At 52.5% G+C, this 14,793-nt stretch overlaps 1 protein-coding gene and 1 long non-coding RNA gene across 2 annotated transcripts in view; one reads left to right on the top strand and one right to left on the bottom strand.

The window, feature by feature from the left end:
• The window catches only part of LOC113566690, a 44,305-nt gene that overhangs the window by 17,918 nt on the left and 11,594 nt on the right, over nucleotides 1-14,793 (top strand). Inside the window, exon 2 of the long non-coding RNA XR_003409202.1 lies at nucleotides 6,035-6,081. This is a non-coding gene — a long non-coding RNA (uncharacterized LOC113566690). The remainder of the gene's footprint in view (nucleotides 1-6,034; nucleotides 6,082-14,793) is intronic.
• Nucleotides 329-13,984, bottom strand: LOC6600061 (flocculation protein FLO11). The gene is made up of 7 exons (XM_026993427.1): nucleotides 13,963-13,984; nucleotides 8,140-8,574; nucleotides 7,332-7,477; nucleotides 2,989-5,417; nucleotides 1,198-2,704; nucleotides 1,059-1,125; nucleotides 329-877 (listed from the first exon to the last, which is right to left on the bottom strand). Exons 2-7 carry the CDS (start codon nucleotides 8,572-8,574, stop codon nucleotides 803-805), a joined length of 4,659 nt encoding a protein of 1,552 aa, XP_026849228.1. The 5' UTR covers nucleotides 13,963-13,984; the 3' UTR covers nucleotides 329-802.

Here is a 14,793-nt window from a genome sequence, read left to right as displayed (position 1 = left end):
ACAATTAGACTTATTTATGTACAACACACCCCTAAATGGGAGGGGACTAACTAATTAACGCTTCGAACTTGAACTAAATGCTATGGATCAGGCTATAATTAGTATCGAATGTATGTGTACTAGACTTTGCTACGACCACGTCGGAATCTTCAGACTCCCAGAGGACAGGACAGGAGCAGGGACAGGGACAGGGACAGGGATCTCAAGTAGATATCAAGAGGATTTGTCTGAGCTATTTAACAAACTACACACGAATACACGGACTTATAGCTATATATGTATATATTAATCTGATCCAAGCATGGATCATTCAACATTTTATCTGGAGATCACATATAGTATGTAGTAGTACAAATTGCCAGCGAAAAAGTTTCTAGGGAAAATACCAGCCTCAAGATTGCTATAAAGTGAGTTTTACAATAATTGTTGCTATAAAAAAAAAAACACATTACCCTATACAATACAATATGTGTATGCATATATGGTGTTATATATCGTAGTACCGAGTAATACATATGTATATGTAGGTATTCATATAGATTTTAGCTAATCGAATCGAAAGGAAACACTCGTGTACTCGTACTCTGATCGATCGATCGATCGTCGCGTCGTTCGTCTCTGCTTATAACAACCACACTGCTTGAGGTACATTGAGGATATAGGCCAAGAGGACACACACTGCTGGCCCTTAGTTTAGTGAGTCGACTTACATATAGAAAGATTACTGGTGTAGCTACCCTGAAGATCTACCATGATCCACGATTCGAAACTGAATCCAATGCTGGAGCTAATTGCTTTCTTCTTATTTTCTATCGGGAAATTTTCGATTCCGTGAGCTCGATCCGGCGTCGCGTCGGGGAAACTCCTCCATTTGTGTCTGTGGATTAGAAGCATACCAGTTTGGGATTAGATGTGTTTGTTTCACGGATTTCTGAGCTGCGGAAAATTGAACTTGTTGCACAATCTATTCGATGCCAAATAATATTCGGACGTGCTTTCTCTCTATCACTGCCCTTATCGCGCATATCCTTCCGATACGGACTGTACTCTCAACTCACCCGGGCAAGACCGCTGCTTTTGCTGCCATGTCGCGCTGGCGCAGGCATCTCCTCGTCCGTATAGACTCTGCAATGGGCGGATTAGGAGGATTAGAACTGGCTGATCGTTCCATGGGTGGAGGGGTGAATGGTTGGTTACCTGGTCTCCTGCTGTGGCTCGGGATCGAGCAGCGGCAGCATGTCCTCACCCTGCTGCAGCAGTTCGACAGAGGCCAGAGAATCGCTGTTCGTTCCAGTGCCCGTTCCCGTACCCGTGCTACTGTCACCGGCGCCCGCTGTGGCCGTGGAGGATTCTCCGCGCTCTGCCTCGTGGCACTCGCACTGGCAGTCCTCCGGCTTCACATAGTTGTAGTGTAGCTTATCGCTGGCTCCAGTGGTCATATCCTGCGAGCCTGGCCGCGTCTGGTGGTGGTGATGATGATGATGCCCCGAGCCGGAACCAGTGCCACCGGATCGGTGGCTGCTGCCGCATGCCGAGGAGGAGCTGGTGGTGGCCGTGGCGCTCGCGGTTATTGTCTCCTTGGGCAGCGTGGTGATCCGCTTGGCCGGCTTGCGCTTCTCCGGAATGTTCTCAAAGTCGATCCAGTGGCCAGACAACTTTCGCTGGGTGGATGCCCTCGGCTTGGGTTCCTCCAGGCCGACGGCAGCCGGAGCCGAGGCTGGAGTTGGGGCCGGATTGGGGACGGTAACTGGCACTGGAATTGGAACTGCCCCTGAACCTGGAGCTGGAGCCGGCAGCAACTGTTTGCTGGAGTCCTTGCGCTCCAGATTGTTGGCGCGTAGGCCCTCCTCCGCGAACTCGAACCACGACTTTCCGCTGGCATTGGAGATGCGTCGCGGCGACTTGGCGCTCTGGCCCGGGGCGCGGCTCTCCTTACCCATCGACTCCTTGCGGGGCAGACTGATTCGGAGCTTTTCTCCCCTCACAGGACCACCGCCACCCACCGCTCCTGCGCCTCCTGCTGCCGACCCTCCGTTGTCCAGCTCGTGGACACCCGCATGGATTGCATCCTGCGGCGTCATGATGCCCGTGCAGTACTCCTCCAGGTGCGAGGGATTCAGGGGCGTTGTAGAGCGCGGTCTGTCCACGGGACAAGTCTTCAGCTCCATGTTGGCCCTCTCCTTCATCGGTATCAGCGGAACGCCCTGCGCCCGCTCCTCCGGCAGGGTCGTCGGTATATACGGCAGCTCGTCGTCGAAGGACTCCTGCGATACCAGGCCGGTGCTCTCATGCTCCTCAATTACGCAAACGTTGCGCGGAAAGTGGTGCCGCTTGCCCTGACCCTGGCCCTCCCCGCCTACGGGCACCGCTGTCGTCACCGACGAACTGCCGGCCATATCGGAATCGCGTTCACTCTCCGACGACTCCACGGGCTCGTGATCGTCCGTCGACTGCGAGAGACGCCGCTCCGCCAGGGGCGAGGTGAACATCGGTTCCGGGCTGGCCGTTGGCGTCGGAGTTTCCGCTCCCGTTCCTCTCCCTGTTCCAGTTTCCGTGGCAATTGGAGCTCCAGTGGGCGTGGGTCTGTCTGTTGGAGTCGCTAGCTTGCCGGCGGTTGATGGTGCGATGGCTGTTGCGGGTGTGGGTGTGGGTGTGGGGGTTGGAGTGGTAGGAGTGGCACCGCCAGAGCTCTGCGAAGTTTCACCTGCGAAAAAGATGCAGCAAAATAAGTGCTTAGATTTTTATAGAAAATGGATCGATTATGGATATCATAGATCCCAGCCGTCTAATTTTCTCCTCTCTACTCTCTAGCAGAGAGACTTCACGGACTTTTTATACTTGTGGTGTACTTCTATGAGTTCTACAATCGTTTTATCTTTTATACCATAGATCTCTACATTTCTAGTGATTGGCGTCCAAAAAAATTGGTACGGAGTATGATGTTTTTTTTTTCTTTTTCTTATTTTTTTTTTTTCTTTCTTTACTCACGTTTTGGTTCTGGGATACTCTGTCGCTTGGGTTTTCGTGGCACCGGGGTTACATTTGCACTTTCCTGCTGCTGCTGCCGTCGACGCACCTCCTTCCCTTCTAGGGGCATATTCTCATGCAGTTTCCGGCGCACATCGAAGTTCTCCAGATAGCGCGAATGGCGAAGATCCGCCGCCGGAGCCTGAGCCGGACCCTCATCCTCGGATGTGGGACGCGACCGGTGCTTGGATCGCATCATGACTGGGGGAAGAGTGCTGCTGCTGCTGCTGGCCGGCTGCTCCTCCTCGGAGCTGGAGACTCCACGTGGTGGCGGCGGTGGTGGCTCTGTGCGACGGATGACAGTGCCCTGGCGCTGCAGTCCGTCGGCGGTGCACGGTCCGTCGGATGCCGTCGAGTTGTTGGTGGACTCGAGCACCTGCTCGGACAGCTGGCTGGACTGGCTCTCCGTCTTCGAGATGCTGAACTGCGTGGAGAATATCTGTTCCTGGCTTCCGGAACCCAGCCGCGTGGCGAAAAGCAGCCGACGGCGCTCCTTGGCTGCCGCATCCTCGGATTGGGGCGCACTGACGGTGGCCACCGTGTGGACAAGGCGCGGCGGCTCGCAGGCACTCTGCGTGCTGTCCACCGAGGGCAGGCGCTGCATCTCCCCCAGCCCGTTCTCACGCACCGACGGGGGCTCCTGCTCCTGGTGGATCTGGGCTAGGTTCGAGGCTCGGGCACTCACCACAGAGCTAACCGATTGCAGTGTTTCCTGCGAGTCCTGCGAGCTGTGCCGCTGCACCTCCAGGCTCCAGCCCTTCTCCTTCTCGACCTCCTCCTGGGAGGGCAGCGACTGGATGGCATCCAGGTCTGGCCGCTGGGCCACCGCCTTCCGCTGGCCCACAGGTCGCAGGGCAGCGGCGGCCGCCGCCAACTGGCTGGCCGTGATGGTGGCTCCGGATCCGTTTCCGGTTACTGACACGGCTCCACAGGAGGCGGCCGGCGGCTGCTGCGGCTGCGACTGTGACTGTGGCTGCGGCGGTGTCCTGGCCTGGATGGGGGGCGGAGAGGGGGCTGCAATCAGGTTCTGGATGCCTTGGAGCAGAGTGCGGGCCTCGCGCTCCTCTGGCGGCGTGTGCAGCGGTATGTGAATGACGCCCTCCACCGGCTCATCGTAGTACCGCAGCCGGCTGCCCGGCCTGGAACCGGCTGGTGTCCGGCTGCGTCCACCGGGTAATCCACCCGATCCGGGGGCCGGTGGTGGTGGCGGCGGCGGCTCGCAGCTCGGATCGATGGGAGAGGAGCTCTTGGAGCTCTTGGTGCCATCGGTGCCGGCACTGCTGCCCCGCTTGCCCGACTTGAAGATGGCCAGCACGGACTTTTGCTTGCTGGGCGTCACATTCTGGGAGGAGCCTGTTGTCGTTGTCGCCGCCGCAACCGCTGTGCGATCCTTGCTCTTGCTACGGGAGCGGGCAGACTCCCGCGGCGAGTCCGGAGAGTCCTTGCCCAGCCGGAAGAGGGAGCTAAAGGAACTCTTGCGGGACACAGAGGCAGCCGCCGGCGAGGGTGAGGGCGAGCGGCTGCCCAAGCGCAGGGCATGCCTCCCCGGTTTAGGACTCGCCGTCGGCGTCAGGCGGTTCTCGTCGATGGGGCCACCGGCGCCACCCTGCAGGCTCAGCGAGGCGGGTGGCTTGGGCTGTCCTGTGGAGGCGGAGTAGACGGGCGTCAGCTGGTTGGGCGCCTCCACCACACGCTCATTGGCCGCAATGCCTTTGTCGCTGTACATGTGGTCCGGCCGCAGATTGATGCGAATGTACTCGGTGCCGCTGGGAGTCTTGCCGATTACCATTTGGCCCGGACTCTTGGTGCTCCGTCGCTGGGCGCCTATAGCGGGGGCGTTGCCGGCCGTCTTGGCCTTTGATTCGCCGTTGGCCAGCTTGCTCCGGCGGCTGCTGGTACCTGTGGCCGTGGCCGGGGCAGGGGGCAGCACCTTGATGCCTTCGGCCAGCACCGCCTGGGTGGGATCGTGCTTGCGGGCTAGCAACAGCTGCTCTAGCAGCGCTGTATTGGCTGCCACGCCTCCTGGCATTGCTCCTGTCACTACGCCTCCACCTGCCGAGGTCTCGGCGTGACTGTGCGACGAACTGGCCGCCGTGGAGGCAGTGCTTGCGGCGGCACTGGTGGCACCCTGCTCCAGTGGCTTGGGACCGCAGAAGGAGGTCTCCAGCAGCATGCGGTGGGGCGAAGGAGAGCGCGAGACGCCGGACACGGCGGAGAGGCGACTCACGGCCGAGCCCTGGCTTCCGACGCTCGAGATGCGGCTTGTGCGGCCCGAGATGCAGAGCAGAGCTGCCACCTCCGAGCTGGCCGAGTCCTTGCGCTGGTGCTGCTGCAGGTAGCTCTGGTGGTCGTCAAACTTGAACATGTGCGGCGAGGAGCGCTTCGTGGTTGCCTGGTCGCCACAAAAGATAGAAACGTAAAAGCAATCAGTGAGAAAAAGTAGACAAAAGAGGAGGCAAGAGGCGTGGTAAGGGAAAGGAAAAGGCAAAGGCAAAGGCAAAATAGGACACCGCTCCGGAAATCATCGAACCCCATTCCGTGATTCCGTGTCAATCGCATTCCTCCGCAATCTCCGCTCCAAGCCCCCGCGGCTGTCAATCAACGAAGAACAGAAATAATGATAGGTCAGAGCACAGGACAAAGACAGCGAAAGACAGAGCTGCCTTCGATTTTCCCATGCCGGGTTCACTGCTTGGGAGCGGGACTACGGCCGGGACTGGCTGCTGTGGGCGTGTCAGGTAAACGAAGGGCAAGGCTGAAAGCAGTATTCAGTATTCGATTTATGGCCTTGAGTTAAAGGAAAAAACTGTATGGGTCGGAAACATTTAAACAAATTTAAATCGTGGAAATTGTGGTTATCGGTTATCGATGATCAGTTATCGGTCAACATATATAATTGAAGCTTACAGCTCGGATATAACAATCTGTTTCCTTTCGAAAAGTGGTTGCATCAATACAGATTCATATCGATAAAATTTCGATAATTTTATATTTTCTTTGATTTCAGATCGGAGCATATCTGAAGTAAGAAATTCCGTGGATCATCAGAAGATAGTAAGTACACTAACATCATTTATTTCATATGCATTATTCGTATAGGAATACGATATTCATATATTCCAAGTTGAAAAGAACGAGGGACTTCCTTCGAAAGCTAAGCCTTGCCCCAAATTACCTACATTCGATGGGTGTTCTAGTCGTGGAATTACTGCAATTACCGCATACATATAACATACATATGTAGTTATACTGGTAAACCGATTGCCAAGCTAATTACTGAAACATGTCGAACTGTCGAATTGCTAAACTAATTCCATAATTGATATGAATTCGAAATTGATTCAATTAAGTCAAAGCCCACAATGAAATCCCTCGATGGGGGTAACGATTTAAGTACTCGTGAGTAGTTCAGGGCTGGCCGGCTGGCCGGCTGAACGGATGAATAAACGGATAAAATGGATGTAATGGCAATATAAAAATATCGATCAATTTAATTAAAAGTTTCACAAGTCAGTGGGGCAGCAACCAGCAATCACCTGGCTCCAATTGGCATCGTTTCGTTGGACAAATTGGAACTGCCTTCGGGCAAAACTCTTTGCAGCAATTAGGACTGGCCCGTGACCAAACAATCAATTCGAAACTTCTTAGTAATTAGAGGGTCCTGTTCTTCCCCCTCTGGTTCCGTCGTCCAGGCTGGCCAATTGATAACTTTTTGCCAACTTCTGGGGAACTGGGAACTTCTCGCGCACGCAGCTGACAGAGTTCTTCGTGTCTCCCGCGACGATGGCACGCCCAGAGTAACAGTGGCCCCCAGCGAAATGAAACTTTGGCAAGCATGAAATTGAAGCGGGTTGGCACTGCGAGCGAGGCGTAAAGTGCTGCCCACTTGTCAGCTGTCAGCCCTTCCTTCCGCCATCGCCGCCGCTGTCGCCGCTGCCGCCACTGCCGCCGCTGCTGCTGTTGCGTTTCCCAGACCCTTGAATGCAATATTGCATTATTAATTCAACTTCTGTTGGCGCTGCGGTTACCCTCGTCCCCAGTGCTCAGTGTCCCAAGCACATCCTTCAGTCCCTCTTCACTATCTCTCGTCCCCGTTAAAGCAATTTCCGGCTTGTCAGTGCTTTCTGCAGCCTCAGTTCCTGTTCCTGTTTAAGGGGAAATGAGGAAGCTGTCGCTGTCCCGCACAGACAGGAGGTGTATCAAAACTCACCTGCTGCTGCTGCTGTTGTTGCTGTTGCTGTTGCTGTTGCTGCTGCTGTTGCTGTTGCTGTTGCTGCTGTTGCTGCTGTTGATGTTGCTGCAGTTGCTGCTGCTGCTGGATGCGCTCCTGCTCCTCCTTCTTCTGCTCGGGATCCATGAAGTACAGTTCCTCGGTGGAGCTGCGTAACTCCAAGGCGCCCTCCTCCCGAAAGCCAAGGCCAATCGTTTCCTGTAGGGTGCCAGTGCCGACCTTCAGAGCATTAGTTCAACCACAAAAACCAGCCAGTACACACACACACAATTTTGGTTTTGTTTCGTTTAAGGTTTTCGTTTCGTTCAAGACAGCGATAGATAGTTTTTGTGGTGATGGTGTGGATGTGGGTGTGGGTGTGGGTGGGGGGTAGGGTATATGCATGCAATTCAGGTGGATCGGTGGAGTGGGTGGGATGTGTGGCATTGGGTGTTGGTTAGCATACGACAAAGCACACAGAAACGATATCAACAAATCAACAGCCAATTTGTAATTTGTGTGCAGGATCATCAGGAGCAAAGTAAGGTTTTGTGGGCGTTGGGTTTTTGCGGTTCCATTGGGGTTTCAAGGGTTTTTCAGGTTGTTTTTTGCGGGCGTGTGTGTGCATGGGGGAGCGAGCGAGCATCGGAGAGTGTTACAGACAGAGAAAGAGACAGATGTACACAGATATAGATATCGATATCGACAGAGAGGGGTAGAGGGGTAGAGGTAGAGGTGGAGAGATAGACAGAGGCAACAACACCACAGGCGCAAATCAAAGACAAAAAAAAAAACAGAACAAAGTACAAATAATTAGCTCACAATGTAGTACTATTCGTTAGCTTAAATGGTCGATGATGATACGATGAATAACGGTATGGTATCCTTAAGCAAAGACTCACCTGCTCGAAGACATTCTCGGGACTGCTCTCACGGCTATCCTCCTCGTGATGGGACGAGCTGGAGGCGCGGCTCAGCTCGATCCGAGGCGTTGAGGGTGTGGTCAGGGTGGCCCCCCCTGTGCCCACTCCCCCCCGATGGCTGGCCTGGGCAATGGGTGGCAGCGGCTGGCCACCCTCATTGCTGCTGACCAATGTCGTGGTCACCGTTGTCGTGGCCGTCTTCAGCGGTGGCGGCCGCTGTTTGACCACAATCGTCGCCGAGCAGGTGGCCGACGATGACGACGATGGGGAGGAGGATGTGGTGGTGGTGGTGCTGGTGCTGGTGCTGCTGCTGGTGACTGGTGCCACAATGGTGCCGGCTGCTTCGCTGGCGCTGCTTCTATTCCTCGTCGTTGCGGTTGTCGCTGTCTGTTTCCGTGCACCTTGCTCCATCATCTGGAAAAGGGAGCGAGAGGGAGAGAAGGCGGGTGTGTTAGGCGGGTGTTTTTCCAGTGGTTGCGACTTCATTTTGCCGCAAAATGATATTAAATGCTTTGACAATGGGTTTCTCTTGTTTTTCGTTGCATCGGGGAGGCCCAAGAGAGATCTGGCTCTGGCTCTGGCTCTGGGCTCCCCGCCGCGTTTTGTCTCTATAGATTTTCCGCTTTGCCGCATGTGATTTTTATACCCGATACTCAAAATGAGTTTTGGGGTATATTCGATTTGTGTGTAACGTCCAAAAGGAGTCGTTTCCGACCCCATAAAGTATATATATTCTTGATCAGCATCAATAGCCAAGTCGACTGAGCCCTGTCTGTCTGTCCGTCTGTCCGTCCGTCCGTCCGTCTGTCCGTCCCCTTCAGCGCCTAGTGCTCAAAGACTATAAGAGCTAGAGTAACGATGTTTTGGATCCAGACTTCTGTGATATGTCACTGCTACAAAAATATTTCAAAACTTCGCCCCGCCCACTTGCGCCCCCACAAAGGACGAAAATCTGTGGCATCCACATTTTTAAAGATACGATAAAACCAAAAACGCAGAATCGTAGAGAATGACTATATGTTCTAGAGTGTAAAATCTCAACCAGATCGTATAATTATTAAAGCCAGAATCAAGAAAACAATTTCATTCTTTCTCTTTCTGTCTCTCTCTAACACGCAGGTTGCATGGTCGGTTTTGCCAATTGCAAAATATGAGTTCAAGGATCTTAGAACCTATAAAAGCCAGAGCAACCAAATTTGGTATCCACACTCCTGTGATATCGGACCTTGACCGTTTTGTGTCAAAATTTCGCCACACCCCCTTCCGCCCCCGCAAAGGACGAAAATCTGGGGCATCCACAAATCTCAGAGACTATTAACGCTAGAGTAACCAAATTTGGTATCCGCACTTCTGTTAGATCTCACTATAAAACGTATATCTGAAAATTTCGCCCCACCCCCTTCCGCCCCCACAAAGAACGAAAATCTGTTGCATCCACAATATTGCATATTGATAACGCCCATATCTATTAGATTGCTGAATCTGGATCAGATCAGATAGTTTTTATAGCCAAAAGGAACAAATCGATTTGCATTGGCTACGCAGCGCCCGACGTCACGCTCAGACAGATTTTCTGTCTCTCTCGCACGCACTCTTTGTCGTGTCGTTTAATATTAGCGGCGTCTGCCGAAGGAGAGCCATACTGACTTAGTGTCGGGTATAACTGTAGAGTTGCGGTGTCCGCAGCAACTCACAACGTTCCCCCTCGTTTTAAACTGAAGCTTTGTCAGGACTTGGTCCTGTTCGATTGTTTTCCTATTCGTTCGGTTATAATTGGGTTTTTGGTTTTGGTTCTGGTTTTGGGCATTGGCTTCGTGTGCTTTCGTTTCGGTTTCGGTTTCGGTTACGGTTACGGTTACGATTTCGTTTCGGGGGCAAACAGCAGGTGGCATGAGTCCCAGTCTCTCGATTTTCCATTTGTTTTATGTGCACTCGGGATCTATGGGAGGAGGAGGGGGGGAGGCCATGTGTGCGAGTACAGAACGGAAATTTGTTTTCCAATTTCAATGATTTTTCGTTTCGGTTTGGTTCGGTTCGGTTCGGCAGTTGGCTGCGAGATTTCCTACCTATAGTTTGTTTCCACAGTTACCCGACGACCTTTAAAGCTCACTCTTGCCGCCATCCAGAATCCCAGTCACTGTTCTCAACTTCCTCAAGGAGATACCATTAAAGGTTTATAAAGTCAGCACATTCCACATCCCATCAAATATGCTTTCCCCCAATCCCCAGGATGCTTGCCAGCTTTAAGCTAAAGCTCAGTTTCAAGTTATCTCCCTGGTTAGGGGAGGGCGGGGGGTTAGGGCTCCATTAGCGGGCTTTAAGTTTTCAGGCTCTGAACAAGGCTGTTGATGGATGCGACGGCTGCTGCGGGCAGGCTAAGTTTACTGGAGCAACAGACGGGCACGTTCATGCACGCTGCATGCAACCTATCCACGAGTGCACCCTGCAGCTTCATGGAATGCATGCCGCACACGCATTAAAAGCGCTCAAGGAGAAATCCTTTCACACACACACACACACACACACACACACACACACACACACACACCACCCAGCCAGAGAGAGAGAGAGCAGAGCAGAGATAAGAGAGGACGATGATTGACACGTGGCGCCTGAATCGTCGCTGGGAGGCGACAAAAAAAAAACTGTTCATGGCCCTGTCGGGTTGGCTGCGGGGAGAGGGGGGTGTGGAATGGAAGCGTGCCTCCAAGGGGGTCTCGTAGGGGGGCTCCGTTTATTGTCTCTGCGGGACCTTGGGGCACAAATTAATTTAAAGTTGACTCTCCGGCTCTCTGTCGTTCTCTGTGGCAACTATGCAACGATTTTCAAATTGAAGGCAACGCGTGCTGCGGCAAGCAAATAGGTTCGCGTCCTGTTGCCCTGCCGCTCCCTCCCTCTTCCTCCACCAATGTATTTTTTGGTAACGGTGAATGGGTGACTGTGGCTGAGTAGGGCGGGGAGGGGTCTGGGGTCTGCCTTTGTTTTTGTGGTGTACAGAAAAGAAAATACGGGTTTTCTTGTCTTTTTTGTTGTTGTTGTTGGTTTTTGTTGGAGAAGGCAGTGAAGAGGGGTGGTCGGCGTGTGGGGTGTGTGAGGCAGGAAGGGAAACGTGGACAGGAATCGTAAAGCACGATTTTAGGCTGCGCTCTCAAAAAAAACGGCTGCCAAGACGCAGACGAAGAAGGGAATATAGAGAGAGAGAGAGCGAAGGAAGGAAGAGACAAACGCTTAATTAAATTAATTAAAATTTAAATAAAAAGCTAAAAGGAAAAGAGGGAAAGAGAGAGAACTGTGGGGGCAGAGAGGAACAGTAGTAGACGTAGCGGTGTGAGCAAAGACGAAGAGAAGCAGACGAGGGGAACAGAGAAGGAGAGAGAGTGAAGAGAGGAACACAGGGGAAGGAAGAAGAGAAATCAAAGGAAAAGCGAAGAAGAATGGCCTGGCAGAGAGAGGGGGAAACAGGTGGAGAGCAAAGAAGGCAGCAAACAAGAAGGCAAGAGAAAGCCGCCTATTGTTTGCCAGCAAGGTGTATTAATAGAAGGTGAGGCACTGCCCGGGCTTGCCACCCACAATAGTCGGCTATTTTCATCACCTGAAAATGCAAAAGAAGGCAGGCGAGAGAAGCAGGCGAGAGAATCAAATATGCGACTGGCACAGCGGAAGGGCCTCACCTTGTACAAATACACCTTGTTTTGAACAGCGTGCTGTTTCCGTTGCTGCCCGTCGTAGCCTTCTGCCCGTTAACACCGATGCCGCTACCTCTGCCGCTGACTCCGCCTCTGCCTCCGCCTCTGCCTCCGCCTCTGCCTCCGCCTCCGCCTCTGCCTTTGATTTTGTTTACCGTTAATGTACTCACCGCGGTCCCAAAAAAATAACTAGATGCCGTTACGCTGCTCCTCTGCTGCTTTTACTCCTCCTTCACCTATGTGTGTGTGCGTGTGTGCCAGAGCGGGTGCGAGTGTGTGTGTATATTGCTTATCGCTTGCGTGCTGGACTCTGGATCTCGGGCCTTATCAATTTTCCAACAATTTATATTTATTTTTTTTTGTCACTGAACAAAAAAAAAAATTAAGTACAAATTTGAGCCCTCTGCTGCTACTGGTTCTGTTTAATTTTCTTCTTAACGCGGACTTCTATTTGGTATCTCCCTCTGTCTCGCCTCGCCCCGCCTCGCTCGCTCTCGTTCTCCTCCTAGCTCGCTCTCTCTCTCTCCCTCGCTTCACACGCCTGGCTTTGGCTGGCTCTCTCTCCGTCACGTTTTTACCGTTAGACCGCACGCACGCAGCGTTAGCGTCGTACTGCCGAAAGCCCCGAAATGTATGCTAAACGCTGAATGAGCACAGCGTCGACGGCGATTGCGATTGCTACTGCTGCTGCTGCTGCGGCATTGCTTCGACAGCGTCGAGGGGCGGCGGTCGGCTAGCCGAAAGCTTCGATTCGATTCGCTTTGCTCTGCTGCTGTGCGGTGCGAAAGCTCGCCCACTGGCTGCAAAGCTCTTCGGCATCCTCAGTCAGTGGACGGACGGACTCAGCTGTATCGTGTGAAGCTTCAAGAGTCAAGTCCCTGTGGGTGTGGGTGTGGGTGTGTTCCGAGTGGGTTACAGCGGCGGTCAACTGATTAGAAGCACTCTGATAAAAGCTTATTTGCATATACGATTGGTGCCAGATTTCTGTTTGGGGTCATGGAGAGATTACCGGAGATGCTTTAAAATGGTATTTGGGATATGTCTTTTGCATCCAAAAATGAGGGAAATCTTGGCATGACATCAACTATGTATGCATCGTGTATCCGTGTTATAGAGCCATATTCTGAGATATTTATCTACGAAAATTTTAAAGATTTCCCACTTGATCAATTAATTTAAGATCCTACTCCGTTTAAGGTTTAAGTGCTCTTCACTTTGCGTAAAACTGGTCTCTAATCTTCTGCCCTGCACTGTTTCTGCCACCCAGCAGCTTCCTCTCTTCCCTCTTCTCTCTTCTACCAACAAAGCACTGGCTGTACGACGACTCTCCCCCATGGATGATGCTTTTACATGTTTCATTTTTGGCCACTGCTCTCTCTGTCTCTCTCGCTCGCTCTTGCCCTCTCCTGTCTCACTCCCTCTCTGTCTCTTCGTTTTCTTTCTGGCTCTGGCTCTGGCTCTGGCTCTCGCTATCGCTCTCGCTCTCAACATTGCCGTGGGGGTGGTCGTGGTCCTCTCGCTAAATGACATTATTTGGAGCACTTCACATTTGAGGCGGATGTGTGCCACTGCCTCAGGCCAGGCCTCTTCTGGCCTCTCCACAGTTAGACAGCCTGATCCTCCGTGTGATTCGTGTTGTTGCCGTTTAAGGTTCATTTTGTTTATTAGCCAAAAGCGTTTGGTTGCCCTGACTTTTAAGTGGCTATTTGCATGATTTTGGCATACATCCCATGCAGTGCCCCGGCCATGCCCCATGCCCCATGCCCCGTGCCCCATGCCCCATTTCCCACGCTGCTTGCCAGCCCAGCACCCCTCCCCACCCCTCTGCCCATGTGCCACACATGGAAGGCGGAAAGCTTTGGCCAAGCTTTAGCTGATTTCATACTGTGGTTAATTAATTTTAGCTCTGCATAATGTGTGTATGACATGTCGGAGCACAGCACCACACACACACACACACACGTCCATGCACATGGCGGGTGCAAGGGGAAAGACTCTACAAGAAGGCAAACTCGGTTCTCTCTCTCTCTCTCTTTGGGGAAATTTCTTACGGTACATTATCGTGATATATAGGATGTATGTATGTGTATACATATATAGGCTAAGGGACACTCACCGCTGCCTGGACGGCCGGCTGCTGCTGCAGCTGCTGCTGTTGCTGCTGGTGTGGCTGTTGCTGTTGCTGTACATTTGTCGTGGCATTGTCCTCAAATGACTTCTCGAACGATGCAATTGGCGCTGGGCCAAGTCGCTTCTGCCGGCGTGCATCCATTCCGTTCGGTTACTGCTGCCCCCAATTCCGTTACTCATTCACACACAGCGAGGCGGCGATGAGAACGAGAAGGAGCAGGAGGAGGAGAAGTAGGCATGGAAGCGCTCCTTTAAATGCTGCCAAAGCACATACAAATACACAATATACACAGGATACAAGATACACACACACACACACATTAGAAGGCCATTGGCACGGATTCTCTTTATCCCAATCCCAATCCCAATCCCGATCCCACCCCCACACTCTCTCTCCCGCTCTATCTCTCTGTCGCTGTATATCTTTCAGTGGTGCCCTTTTCATAATTGCCTCTGGCAACACCAGAAAAGCCCAACAGAAACTGTTGCAATCACACATCCTTTCGGCTTTTACTGCCTGCCCCTCTCCTCTCCTCTTCTCTGCACTCCACTCCCCGCCCCTCTCCACTGTTCTGCATCAATCATTGGGGAATAATTTTTGAAAAATAAACCCAAAGAAGAAAACTTATATGTTTGCATCGGCAACAATTTGTAGTGACGCAGAGAGGAGGAGGGTATAGAGAGGTCAGCCATATCGTGTCAACGGTTCATTGAACTGTGCCCCACCGCACCGCACCCGCCCGACAGTACGAGGCGGAAGTGAAATAATAATAACATCAACAATTGATGAATATTTTAAGGAATTGCGGCAACGGTT

Source organism: Drosophila persimilis, unplaced genomic scaffold (genome assembly GCF_003286085.1).
Source record: "Drosophila persimilis strain 14011-0111.01,24,50 unplaced genomic scaffold, DperRS2 tig00000829-arrow-arrow-pilon, whole genome shotgun sequence".
Classification (NCBI taxonomy): domain Eukaryota; kingdom Metazoa; phylum Arthropoda; class Insecta; order Diptera; family Drosophilidae; genus Drosophila; species Drosophila persimilis.
This window is presented reverse-complemented; position numbering and strand designations above follow the sequence as displayed.

What these genes read in the sequence shown, in the direction of transcription:
- LOC6600061 (XM_026993427.1), bottom strand. Translation starts at nt 8,574, where the DNA reads ATGATGGAGCAAGGTGCACGGAAACAGACAGCGACAACCGCAACGACG. An exon ending in CGCATCCAGCAGCAGCAGCA is followed by an intron (nt 5,418 to 7,331) that starts ACTGCAGCAACA and finishes TGGCGACCAGGC; the next exon opens with AACCACGAAGCGCTCCTCGC. An exon ending in AAAGCAGCGGTCTTGCCCGG is followed by an intron (nt 878 to 1,058) that starts GTGAGTTGAGAG and finishes TCTAATCCACAG; the next exon opens with ACACAAATGGAGGAGTTTCC.